We start from the raw sequence: 13,999 nt of genomic DNA, 5'->3' as shown, positions 1-13,999 counted from the left end.
GATGATTAACGGTGGTTTTATAAATTTTATTTCACAACAGTTTTTAAGTTTTATTGTGATAAAATGGTCGAAAACGTTTTTATTGTTGGGGTAAGAAAGAAAAGAATATGGATATTTTGCTGAAACGGTTTTCTTAATGTTTCAAATGATAAAAATGATATTTACATAAATGGTCCCACTATTGTTGATAAGTTGGTAATTTTAGTTTTCATAAATAGGTAACAAATGTGTTACTTGTGTATCATAACAAACGATATAAAAATAACCCCTCCAGTTTTTATAATTTGACAATTTTTAGTTTTGTACACCATCACATAAATGGTTGTTATTTTAAATTTGCTACTTTATATTGATGTTAGTATTACTTATTGTTATTATTCAAACAAAGTCATTGTTTTAAGGTTTAGTTATTTTGACATTTGAGTATTAAATCTTTTACGGGTAAAACTTCATTAAATGGGAATGACGACATGAAAAGAAAATGAAGAAAAAGATAATAATATTTTTTATTAAAGTTGTTATGAACATTCTGTTTTATATGATGAAATAATTATTGGTTGGCCAAAGGAGACATATGTGTGATGGAACCAAAACAAACACGTAGGATGTTTTCTAGAATTACAACCTTAGAAAACTTGTTGGTTAAACGTAGGGTGCATGTCTGCAAGTAACAACATTCGGTTAAAACCTAATGTCATCAAGGTGAGTTTTTCATGTTCTGTGGTTGCTCGCACATTAATGTTTGTCATGTGTTTACTATGTGGTTTTTATTTATTTATTTATGATAAGTATGGTTGTGTGCAAATGTTATTTTAGAATTGTTGTCTACTGTGTGTGTGTGTTTTTGGGACTTGTTTAGTGGGAACGGGTGGGGTGTTTAATCACCGTGAGCATGACGGATGTGTGTGATCGGCGGGGATGTGAATTGAGATTTATACTCATTTCCTTGGATATTTAAAATACTTGAGTACAATGGATGATAAGTTGTCTCAAGGAGAAGGAAAATGAATCGTTGGTTTTTTATCTGGATAATTAATCGTTCCCCTAAATTATGTTATTGGGTGATATAATTGTTGTACGATTTATTGAACATATATGATAAAACTATTGTTTTTTTATGTGATGAACATGTATGTGCAACACGAACTCACTAGGCCCTAGGCTTACCCATTTAGATACTTTAAATGTGCGCAACCAGGAAACTATTTAGCAAGTGGCAGAAAAAATTTCAAGGAGAAGGATTGATCCAGAAGTCGACAGAGGAATTCTGCAAAGACGTAACACCCGACGTTGTTTAGTTGATGACTTTGTTTTATTTTATATTTTTTCCGCTGTAGTTTAGTCTATAAGTAAGTGCTTCATTGATCTTGGGAGATGTTGGAACGATTATTTGTTATATAATCTATATATGAAAATTGAGGTGTTACAAATATAAGATATTTGAATATTTAACCTTATATTTTCCATTAAGCTTAGGACTTTACATTTGGATGAGATGTAGGAAGACTTAATGAAACATTCATAATGTTTTGTCTATTTTGTTTAAAAACTCTTATATTAAATGAGTTGATTTAAAAAAAGAAATACTAAAAACTGATGATTAAACATTAATTAGTCTTTAAAACGATATATTTGAATAGGATTTAACTGAAATAAAAAATTATTATGTATTTTTTACATAAAATAAAATTGTTGAATTCTTTACCATAGTTTACAATAACTTCAACCAAATCAGTCTATTTTTTAACGGGTGATTAGTAGTTAGAGTTATTATCACCAAACTAATAAAATACCTAACATAAAAAATTAAATTCAAGACTTCCAATCTAAAGATGTAAAGTATTCTAGTAAATAGGCTAGTCCTATATGGCAATCTAATATTCTATTAATAATGTAACTAGTAATTAAAATATAAATATATGACTGATTAATTATTTATAAATAAAAAGTAAAAAATTAAATATCTTTCTATTTTGTGTTCCTACAAATCTTCATATCTAATTAAATAGTGGCGTGTAATATTGTGTAATATTTAGTGCTCATTTCATAAATTTAATGACATTTTAAGATACTAATATAACACATATCATCATTTAAATGAGTAGAAAGATAGATAGAAACAAAAAGTAAGATAATATTTAATTTATCATAAAAAATAATTATACTCTATTGGTCAACAACCATACTTACCGCTGATAAAAGGAAACAAAATATCATCGAATTATGATCATAAGGCTATCTTATATTTTTCATAATCGAATATTATATTTTTAATCATGTGTAAGTAAATTATTTATATTAGATAAGTTAATATGTGCATATTTAAGAAATCATGTTTATCCTTTAAAACGTTAATATAATAATACTATTTAAATTAAGGGAGACTTTCATATATACCCTTCTTAAACATTAAAATATAATATTTACCCAACTAAATTTCTAAATATCATATTTACCCTTCATAAAACTTCAAAATATCATATATGTCCCTTTTAAACATCAAAATATCATATATGCCATTCTTAAATATCAAAATATCATATATGCACTTTTGAAACATAAAAATATCAATGGTAACATCTAAAATGTTTTCAATCTACAACATGATAATTATCAACAACAACAAAAACTAAACAACCAAAATATGCATTCCATAGAAAATGTTGAAGATTAATCTTTTACTCTGTCAAGAGGTCAACATTCAAACAATTTAGAAGTTCACATTCCATTATCATAGACGTAAGGATAATATGATTAAATTTCTTAATTATTATAATAATTATAATGTATAAAAATGATTATAAAATATTAAAAACATTATAAAAAGGATTTGGGCAAATATGATATTTTGAAGGTTTATGAAGGGTAAATATGATATTGATAAATTAAAGTTGGCAAATATGATATTTTGAAGTTTAAGAGGGGCATATATAAAATTCTCCCTTAAATTAATTAATTCAATACTCATTTATTCGTTTATAATATATGCATATATGGTTAGCACCTCCTAGTTTAGATGCCAATATATAATCAAAACTTATATATATATATATATATATATATATATATATATATATATATATATATATATATATATATATATATGTTGTATGTATCTATGCAAAGTGCCCTTTAAAAAAATAATTACGAAATTGTATATATAAAGCAGTAATAGATTGATTAGTATAATCTAAAAATATAAGAATTTATAAATAGGTTATTATGTAAGATGTTAATAATAGGAACAAGTATGAGGTTACATTTAATAAGTTATGTCTAACCTAATAAATGAAAAGAAATTTTGTCAAATGTTTGACATATCTTATTTTTCAAGAGTTTTTAAATTATTTTTTTATATGTCATTTTTTTGTATTTTTTCAGTTTCTTAAATTCAAATTAATATTTTAGATATATATATATATATATATATATATATATATATATATATATATATATATATATATATATATATAAAATAGATCATTCTATTAAATTTCATAATAAATGCTTTATAATCTTTCAAATATCTTATATTATATATTAAACTACTTACTTTATTTATTATATTCTTTGTATTTATGTAAAGTTATTACTTTAAAAAATATGCAATGCTTAGAAATTTATATTAAACTTTTTTTATAAACTCGTATAATATATGAATCACACACTTTATTTCAATAAAATAACATAAAAATGACATGTGAATATTAAATAATTCAAAAAATTTAGAAAATAACAAATGTATAAATGAATAAAAGAAAAACATATGTCAAAATCATTCTTATTTATTATGATAGACTGTGTGCCTTAGCTGAACACATATTAGTCGACTAGTTTGTCATGGTTGTCAACCAACTTGTGTGAATCACCTGGTGCTCTATCTAGAGTTGGCCATTATCTTGAAGATTTGATTTTTTTATTAAAGATATCAATTCCTATAATTTATGGATATTATTTGATTTGTAGTTCTGATGATTCATTAATGTAAAACTCGTCTCCTATCTTTATGGTGATTTGTAGTTCTTAAGTATATACATTAGTTTTGTTCATACATTATAATTGTGGTGGTTTATGTTATCTTTTTAAAGATAAATAGCTTCATACATAATAAGTTTATGAGAGGTCTAAGTGAGCAATAAGATAAAGGATTCAAAAATCTCTTTCCGAATCATTGTGCTTAAACTTTAACTTATAAATGTAATAAGTTTTTTATTTGTTGAATAATGTGAGTGCTATTCTTTTATTCTCAATTTGTTATCAATTTCATAAACAAGTGTTCAAATTTTTAGGACCAACATTATCAATTTATTTAACAAAATCTAACACCTAACATTGATTGCTTGTCCTTAAAGCAACAATATAAGTTATTGAATGTGTTCTTGGTTCCATAAGTTCACATTAAAATTAATGGTAGGATTCGAGTCATACAATCACACACCGTGTGGCATTTTAAAAAGAAAACACACAACCTATTTGATGTAGCAGGACACAGGAATTGGCCAAAAATAACAACGTTCATTGCTATATCTGATTTTAGCACCTCAACCTAATTTTTTATGATGTTTAACGATTAAGCTACATTATAAACTTAATTACTCATTACTTAGAATTCTTATATCATCATTGTGAGAATAGAGATACGATGCACAAGGATAAGGTTTGAAAACTCAAACCTTGAATTAATGTTTTAGATGAATGTCTGCTTATAATTATATGTTTTAGTTAAGTCTTGCAAGACCAGTCAAAACTGAATAGAGAAATCAACAAAGTACTTCAAGTATTAAATATGGAACTGTGAGTATAATCAAAGTAAAGACAATAAACGAACAAAGAGAATGTTTGAAAGAGTTTGATTTGAGAGAAAAATCAAACTCAAGTTAATCTGAAAAAGACTATCATTGGAGCAACAATCTGTCATGTTTTCTTGTTATTAAACACTCCTTATATAGGAGTTACACCGTACATACCAAAATACATACAAAGGACTAGCTAAACGAGTTACATTTGACACTCTGATTATCCAACTTGACAAAACAACTTAGTCCTATGTAAGGTTACATCAAATAAAAGGCAAGAATAATTAATCCAGATAGATTCACAATCTTTGAACATCTATTCACTTCGCACCACAAAACTTCATTTCTGAATTTAATCACCATCCCGAACCATGGCCATTTCGGACATAAGCTTGACTTCAGAACTAAAAAGGTTATAGATTGCTAGAGGTTCACTTTCAGGTTCCAGCAATCTCACCCTAAGTGAATTTAGCAATTTAGTCAACTTAGTTTGATTCTTCCTTAATGAACACATATGTCTGGTACAACCAATCTTTGACTTCAATGTACTACTTAGGCCTAGCAATCGTGTCGTGTTCGGGTTGGCGTGTCGCGGGTTGGCGGGTCAAAATATGTCAACCCAAACACGACCCATTTAAATATACAGGTCACGGGTTGGCGGGTTTGAAACATAAACCCATATATGACCCACCAACCCATTTATTTATACGGGTTCACAAGTTGGCGGGTTCGTGGGTCAGATTTCGGTTCGTGGGTCCAAATTTAAGATATTCAAATGAAAATTAAAAACATTCGTAGAAACATGTTACAGATTTAACCTTATAGGTTATGACTTATGACCTTAGACCATCCACCACGAGTAATAATGTCAAAACAATCAAATGGTATAAGAATAAATGGTATATATTATATAATACTTATTAAATATTAATACTTGATACATAAATATATTTAAAAATATAATAATTTTTTTATTAAGAATATAAACGGGTTGGCGGGTCAACCCGTTTATTTTTTGAAAAACCCATATATGAACCGTTTAATAAACGGGTTGGCGGGTTGGCAGGCACAAAAACTCAACCCGAACACATTTATTTCGTATCGTGCCGTGGGTCGTGTCGTGTGTCATTTCGAGAATTGCCAGCACTAGTACTACTGCATATGACTTATAAATTTTGCTTTCACATGTTCTGGTGCCTCATACTTGGATGCATGATTGGTGGAATTTTGAAGCGCCTTGGTGGGAACCAAATGTTTATCAAGGACTCGAAATAAGTCCTTGTTGCTTTTTCTCTAAAGATACACGAACCCTAACAGTGATTCGTCAATTGGTCCCTTTGCTAGTATCTCATCTTCTAGAAACTTGAAGTCAATGTTGGCTAAGTAATTCTCGGTTCCGAACATATGACCTAATTCAAAATCATAATGACAAAATTCAGCAACATAATCTTTGAGAAAGCTCAGGGCAGCATGGTAAGCTCCCATGCTAAGATCATCGACTTGGTGCTTTTTGAAATATGTTGCAATGGTCAGGATATCGTTTGGATTGAGTTTAGGGAAGTAGGCATCAGTGATGGTCTTTTGTGTTGGTTTGTTTTGGAAGATGTGGTATCGGAACATCACATAGTTTAGCTTGAACTTTGTAAAGATTTTCCTTCTGAACCCGGAAATGTGGGTGATCCTTTTCCGAGACCATACTTATTTTTGAGGAAGTGTGTTCTTGGAATAAAATGCCTTCAATCTTTATCGGTCAGTTCTGATGATCATATGTGGATCATCTTCCAGGTGGAGATGAGAAAACTTTGTGTAGAACTTGCTATAAGGAGAGAGAGGTAGATCGATCTGGTCTGAATCATCATTAGGGAGATCAAAGTACATACACGGTACTATATCCAGATCATGTATGATCCCTTCACGACACAAAGGAGAGAGTCCTAGCATCGAATGAGGATCATCTTTGAGGGCTTGAATCCGAATGCTTTCCTCAACGACTTGATTAATCTCTTCGTGCAACCAACCATAACTTTGTTTTAGAGGAGGTTCAGAGTGATGGACTTCCGAGATGGGATTTTTGCCTTTGTCTTGAAGGAGCTTGATTGTAGACTCAATGAGACGCGTGCTATCATAAATAAAAATTTTGTAGGAGAGGAAACCAAGGGCTCTTCTGGTAAATCATCAACCTTTCTCAGAGGAGAGCCTTCATCATTGGGAGCAATTTTAGGAGAAGGAATTGGAGGTAGCATTGATGAGGTGGCTCAGAAGGCATCTACTGTCATCTTTATCTTAGTCTTGGCCATTTATCTTTTTCTTTGAAGGACATCAGCCATGGTACACTGTGACAACTCGAAATTTCTATCTTATAACAATCCCTGCATTCAATCAAAGTCAAACTTTCAATTTCTAAATTTTAGTAGTTTTGGAGTCAGTTTGAGTGTTTAAAGCTTAGTATTGCAAGAGATAACTGGCAAGATGATACTTTAGGGTATAGTGTGCAACATTTATGTTCCAAAACTCCAAGAAAAAGGAGTTTATGTCCCAAATGGTATTAGGGTCGTAAACCGTAAGGGCTATATTAGTGGTACTTAACCATTTTTGTCATTTTCCACCATTTTCAAGTCCTTAAGCTCATTCTTTCTCAAGTATCATCACTAGATCTTCAAACTTAGTAAGTATTTCTTCCTTAATTAGTTGATTAACTTCATTATCTAGTGTTTATTAATGATTTCATCCGTGAAATCTCTTCATTTGATAGATAATCAAGTGTTCTTCATTTCACCAAGAACACCAAGAACACACACTAGTGTTCTTCAGCCTTAAGCATCCTTTCAAGCTTCTACACTGTAAGTACTATTGTTCTAGCTTGTTATATGCTTAAATCAACTAGATTCCACTTAGAAATCATCAAGAATTCATGATCAAAAGGGAGTTTACGGCCAAGGAACCTTCTTGGGCCGTAAACTATATTTAAGGGTCAAAATGAGCCCTAACCTCTTCTCAAGCCTTAGGATCAAGTTTAGAACACTTATATCATAAGCTAGGGACCTTAAACTTTGATTTGGTAAAAGATACCATGATTTTACGGTCGTAAACTCATGGGGAAATGGTCTTGAGGCCGTAAACATTAGTTAGTGGTGCATTGATGCCACCATTCCTTCCTAGGGCTTACACTTGATCATAGAACACTTCATATGGTCTTATAAGACCTTAAATCACAACTTGAAACTTAGTACCATGAAGAAATGATCTTTGGGCCGTAAAATCATGTCGTTCATACCATATGAGCCATAAACTCCCAAGTGAGGCCCTCCACCCCTTATGTGCAACCCTATGAGGTTTAACACTTTAGTACAAGTGTTTCCTAGTCCTTAAGGTTGTTCCATTACCTAATTAGTTGTTATACACACTAATTGTAAGCATATATGTGTCCTTATATGTTAAATAGGTTCTATGTGTGCTCAAGTCCTCATTTGACACTTAGCATCGTTTACCGATCCTACTATCACATCACTTATTTCAGGTGAGTTCATACCCCTTAATCGACCTTTTAAATACTTTTAAACGCTTTTATAGGGGTGGGGGGGAATACAACTTGAATATCATAGTTATTATGTCAATCACATGTGATTAAGAACTATCAAACATATAGATTCATTATACTTTCAAACTGTTTTATCAAACAAGCTACTTTCAGATCATTTTATAAACTAACATCATGTCATCACTTCTTATTTATTAAACTCTTCAAAGGTTTTACAAAACTTCTTTTAAACTTTTATATTGACAAATGCATGCCTATATACTATGTATACATACGTAGACATAAAGGTTCTATCAGTCAATTCAGTACCTTTAGGTAGCAAAGGCATACTTTGGATTATGCATGTACATTACTAGTAACTATAATAGGTATAGTTAGGAGATACTACTTACTATTCCTAGTACAAGGAATCACACAAGACTCGGTTCATTCATGAGTTTATACAAATATATTACATACTATATGAAGAGATACTATTACATACTATATGAAGAGATACTATTACATTATATATGATGAGATACTATTACATACTATAAGAATAGATACTATTATATACGATACGAGATTTACCATTCTACACCCGACTGTTAGCTACAGTGGGAAAATGCACGTCGATGGATGTCTACGGTTATACTATTCGGCAAGTTACTATGTCGTGTTTATCCTAGACAAATGGATACGATTTCTTATTTACCTTTATTTTGTGATACGCTCACATAAACGATGAGGTAGAATATATTTTGTGACACGTTCACATATAAAAATTTCAATGATATATTTTGTGACACATTCACATAAACGATTTCAATGATATATTTGTGACACATTCACATAAACGATTTCAATGATTATATAATTTTCCCTTTTACTTTTACGTTGTGACAGATTCACATATACGATGAGGTAGACTTTATTTTGATAATAATAGTTACATGGGGACAAAACTTCATTCATACGGAGAAGCAAACCTCCAACACTGGCGGGTCTTGGTAGAAGACTACATTATATACTAGTAGGAAATATGGGATTTCCTAGGGTTTTCATACTTATACAAACTTTTTTTTATCAAACATTTACAAGTCTTTTCCTTACAGTTTTACAAATCAAAGCCACTAAAATACTTATGAATTCACCAGCTTAAATGCTGATCCATGCTTTCAAAATAACTTATATTCTCAGGTCATTAGTAGGCAGGTACCGATGACAGGTTTTGAGAAAACGGAGCACAATCACGACTCGTCTTTTATTTTCAATCATTCATTTTTGGTGTCTATTACATCAAAAAGAACAAACATGTATTAACACTTTACAATTAATGCAATGGATGATGTTTTTGTTTGTTTACTACTTTGCATTGTTATGATACTTTACATGACGTCCTCCACCCTAGAACGTTTCCGCCATTCTCGGTTTTGGGGTTTGACATATTGGTATCAGAGCATTGCATATAGTGAATTTAGTATATCAACACCCTTTATCGGCAAGTTATTTGTAAATCTTCGTTTTTCTAGCATTTTATTGGCTCATATATAATTCAGTTTTTCCAAAAATAATAATAATAAGCAAATATGAAAAAAAAAAAAAAAAAAAAAAAAAAAAAAAAAAAGATTAGCAAGAGTTCGTTGATTTCAAATATTTTATATCTTACGACGGTTTGTGTTTTACGTCATATATTAAGGTAGTGGGGTATGACATTCAGCTATCTTGGGACCGACCTCATCTCTAAACACAATTTTGCACCTCTAAAATGGCTATAAATAATAGTTCGTGACGAAGTAAGAGAAGTATTACTAAGAAAGGCGAAATATGGAATCATCTACGTATGTCATATTGGTGCTTTCATATTGTTTTCTCTTCTCTTTGGTTGTTGCAAGAAACGAAAATGCTTTGGAGAGAAGTGAAGATCAAATAGAAGCCATATCCCATCATTATCATACACTCAAATTAAGCTCATTCGTATCATCATCTATATGTAGCCCTTCCACTAATGGTTAGTTTTCCTTAGATACCTTTTCCTCTTCCTGGATATAATTTACTAGTTATCATCTATTTTTAAGCTCTTCATTTGTCGTGAATAATGGGTCAATCGTTTTATATATCAGTTGATCAAGTAAATTCGTCGATATATAATTTAATATTTATGGTTTAATTAGGTTTCATAATATTGCTAAAAATATCGTAAGTATATGGCGAATATGACATTGGCATTAGCAGACGAAGACAAATTTGTGGTAACGATACCTTGATAAATTTATTGAACAAGTGGCTTAGAACTAAACAAAAACATTGTTTGAAATTTCTTTTTGGAAATATTTTTTTCTTTATTTAAATAGACCGCTTCAATTAAAAACCAATTCAATATGGTATTATATTGTTATATTACCTCTTACTCTCATAGTCTAGTTTAATATTTTACGTTATTATTTTTACTATATTACCTTATACTCTCATAGTCTAATTTAATATGTACATCATGTGTTAATGAGTTAAAGCCAAAAAAAAAAAAAAAAAAAAACCTATTTAACGAATTAAACAATAACCTTTTACCTAATTTTATTATTAATTTTTTCTTCTTTTGCAATAAACAACTCACTTTAAAATTTGTAAATTTATTAAAAATTATAAATTTGGTTAAAGTTAACGACTACTACGAAATTTATTATTTTCAATTATAATGGTACAACGGTAATCTTAAGGGTGAATATTTTTCGGGGACCGGAATGGTAATTTCAGGCACCCATGAACTAGAAAACATATTTTGTGTAAAAATCCGTCCTATATGTTGCTTGAAAATTATTTTTATCTTTCATTAAAACACTCAACCTTTAATTCTATCACACTTTTTTTTAATAATTTATTTCTAGTTCCTTTCTCGCACTTAAATTTACCAAACCATAATACCATTTAAAAAAAATAAGTGTATACTAATACAATAAGAGAGAAAATCTCTATCACGATATTGAAACTACATCAAATGCACATTTTGGACTTGCAGTTCAAAAAAATGCAAATGTTAGACCATTGGCGGGGAAGTGTTCATGATATGACGCTATGGTAAGTACATATTTTAACTTTTTTTTTTTTTTTTTTTTTTGAAAGGGAAAGAGTTTTGTAATAGAAAGCTACAATAAGATACACTTTAACATAGGAAAGATCTTTAGTTGTTGCTAACAAAATATCTCATTTATAGCACTAGAGATTAATAAAAACTAAGCTATTGCTAAATTACTTACAGTTATAAACCAAAGATTAAATCTTTGAAATATAAATTTCATTATAATTGCTAACTATGCAAAACTAACAGTCTTTAATGAGTAACTATTACACATATTCATAGACAAACTAAGCAAAATTGAATCACAAATTACCATACGTGCTATTGTGCTAATCTAGCTACGTATCACAACTTTACCTAAGTCAATACTTTCATGCGAATCATATCTAAAATTTTTACGAGATAATGCATATGCAATGTAAATATAAACTACTATTTGATAATAATCACGGAATTAATTAATAAGATCAAAATTCATGAACTAGGTGAGAAGAGAAGGGGGTCTTTGCAAATGGTTCACAAACATGGACCATGTTCCAAGTTCAATGAAGACATGGTGAAACCCTTGACTATAGACGAAATCCTCTCTCATGATCAGTCAAGAGTTGACTCAATCCTCAACAAAGCGAGAAAAGAAATCCAAGGGTCGAAAACCACTCTCCCTGCAAAATCCGGCAGCTCAATCGGAACCCTAAACTACATAGTGACAATCGGACTGGGAACCCCAAAGAAAGACTTTACACTCGCTTTTGACACAGGAAGCGATCTAACATGGACACAATGTCAACCATGTGCTGGATCCTGCTATAGTCAACAAGATCCGATATTTCTCCCTTCCACATCTTCTACATATTCCAACATCTCTTGCAGTTCGTCCGAGTGTGCACAACTAGATTTAGCCCGTTGCAGCTCATCCACATGTGTATACCGCGTCGGATATGGAGACGGATCTTTCACTGTTGGATTCTTCGCAAAAGATAAGCTCACACTGACTTCGGAAGATGTTATTGATGATTTCTTCTTCGGATGTGGTCAAGACAACGAAGGACTCTTTGTAGGTGTTGCTGGGCTCTTCGGACTTGGTAGGGATAAGCTCTCTTTTGTGTCGCAGTCTGCTGACAAATATGGGAAAGTTTTCTCCTATTGTCTCCCCTCAATGGATAGCTCTAGTGGTTTCTTAACGTTTGGAAGTAGCGGAATTGGTAGCAATGTTGTTTACACGCCACTCTCTGCGTCGCAAGATAGCACTTTTTATGGTCTTGATCTTGAAGCTATATATGTTAAAGGAAACAAGCTAGAAATAAATCCGACTGTGTTTACGACATCAGGCATGATCATAGACTCGGGAACTGTCATCACTAGGCTCCCACCTACGGCTTACTCGGCTCTAAGGGAGGCATTTCAAGCGGAAATGACGCAATACCCTTTGACACAAGGACCGAGGCTATTTGATACATGTTATGATTTTAGCAACTATGAAAATATCACAATACCGAAGATAAGTGTGGTTTGGAGTGGGAATGTAAACGTTGAAATTCCACCTCAAGGGATACTTGTTCCAGTTAGCGATGGAGCGTATTGCTTTGCTTTTGCTGCGAATCAGGATGATTCTAATATTGGTATATTTGGGAATACACAGCAGCAGACATTGGAGGTTGTGTATGATCTGACTGCTGGAAGGATCGGATTTGGCCCTGGAAGATGTTCTTGAACACAAGTGATGAAAATAATTTATAAGGGTACATGGTTGTAATAAAGGCTTTAAGTATCAATTTAGCAAGAAGATTGATAATATATATAAGGTAGGTATGATGTACGTTTATCGATTACCACTTTTCTGTATTAAGAATTGTCCATTGCAAGAAGATTCACGACGATTAGTTGTCAAGATTATATACATTTCTTTTCTTTTTCTTTTCTTTTCTTTTCATTTTTTTTTAAATGGGAAACTATTTATAAACCTTTTCCTAAATACTTTCTATTCGTTCTAAGAGACAAACAAGCATCACTCCTTAATCGATTAAATAAAAAAAAAATGATGATAATTGTATAACTAAATCAAGGAGTAGAGTATGTATTAATGATGCACCTAACTCGAATACTTATACACATCAATCATGTATGATGTTTATTGCAGAATGCAGGACCGGTCTTAATAAATTAAATATTTTCAAAGGCTCAGAATGAAAAAGAAAAAAAAATAACCCTTATCTTTATTATAATTTTTTATTTTTAAATATTTTTGAAAAAATTGGGCGTTTTGCAACTGCCCCCCCCCCCCCCCCCCCCCCCCCTCAACGCCCCCATGGCAATTCCTCAGCTATGATACTCTATGTATGTTCCTAATAGATATTTATGAATACCTTAATAAATACCCGTGCGTGCAAATCATTATAAATCACGGTTTAGGTATTTGATCAATCTATCTCTTTCTAATGAGAACCATCCAACTTATATTTGAACCATCCAAGTTCAAAAGAAGGAGGCTTATACTTATTGAATGTGTATTTTTATGTGTATATATAAGCCAATGTGTACGTGTACGTAAGTGAATATGTATGTGTATGTAACGACCCAACTCTCAGGTATAAACTTTACAATTATATT

General features: G+C 31.0%; 1 protein-coding gene across 1 annotated transcript; it reads left to right on the top strand.

The window, feature by feature from the left end:
- The first annotated feature begins 10,107 nt into the window (after positions 1-10,107).
- LOC145014837 (aspartyl protease family protein At5g10770-like) lies at positions 10,108-13,306 on the top strand. The gene is made up of 2 exons (XM_078973269.1): positions 10,108-10,327; positions 11,878-13,306. Exons 1-2 carry the CDS (start codon positions 10,144-10,146, stop codon positions 13,101-13,103), a joined length of 1,410 nt encoding a protein of 469 aa, XP_078829395.1. The 5' UTR covers positions 10,108-10,143; the 3' UTR covers positions 13,104-13,306.
- Positions 13,307-13,999: the final 693 nt, after the last annotated feature.

Source organism: Lactuca saligna, chromosome 9 (genome assembly GCF_052625555.1).
Source record: "Lactuca saligna cultivar CGN05327 chromosome 9, ASM5262555v1, whole genome shotgun sequence".
NCBI lineage: Eukaryota > Viridiplantae > Streptophyta > Magnoliopsida > Asterales > Asteraceae > Lactuca > Lactuca saligna.
The sequence above is the reverse complement of the archived record's forward strand: the minus strand, read 5'-3'. Positions and strand labels throughout refer to the sequence as shown.

Bases quoted from the DNA above. Each gene is read 5' to 3' on its own strand.
- LOC145014837 (XM_078973269.1), top strand. From the start codon at position 10,144: ATGGAATCATCTACGTATGTCATATTGGTGCTTTCATATTGTTTTCTC. The intron at 10,328-11,877 runs GTTAGTTTTCCT...TTCATGAACTAG, and splicing joins ATGTAGCCCTTCCACTAATG to GTGAGAAGAGAAGGGGGTCT.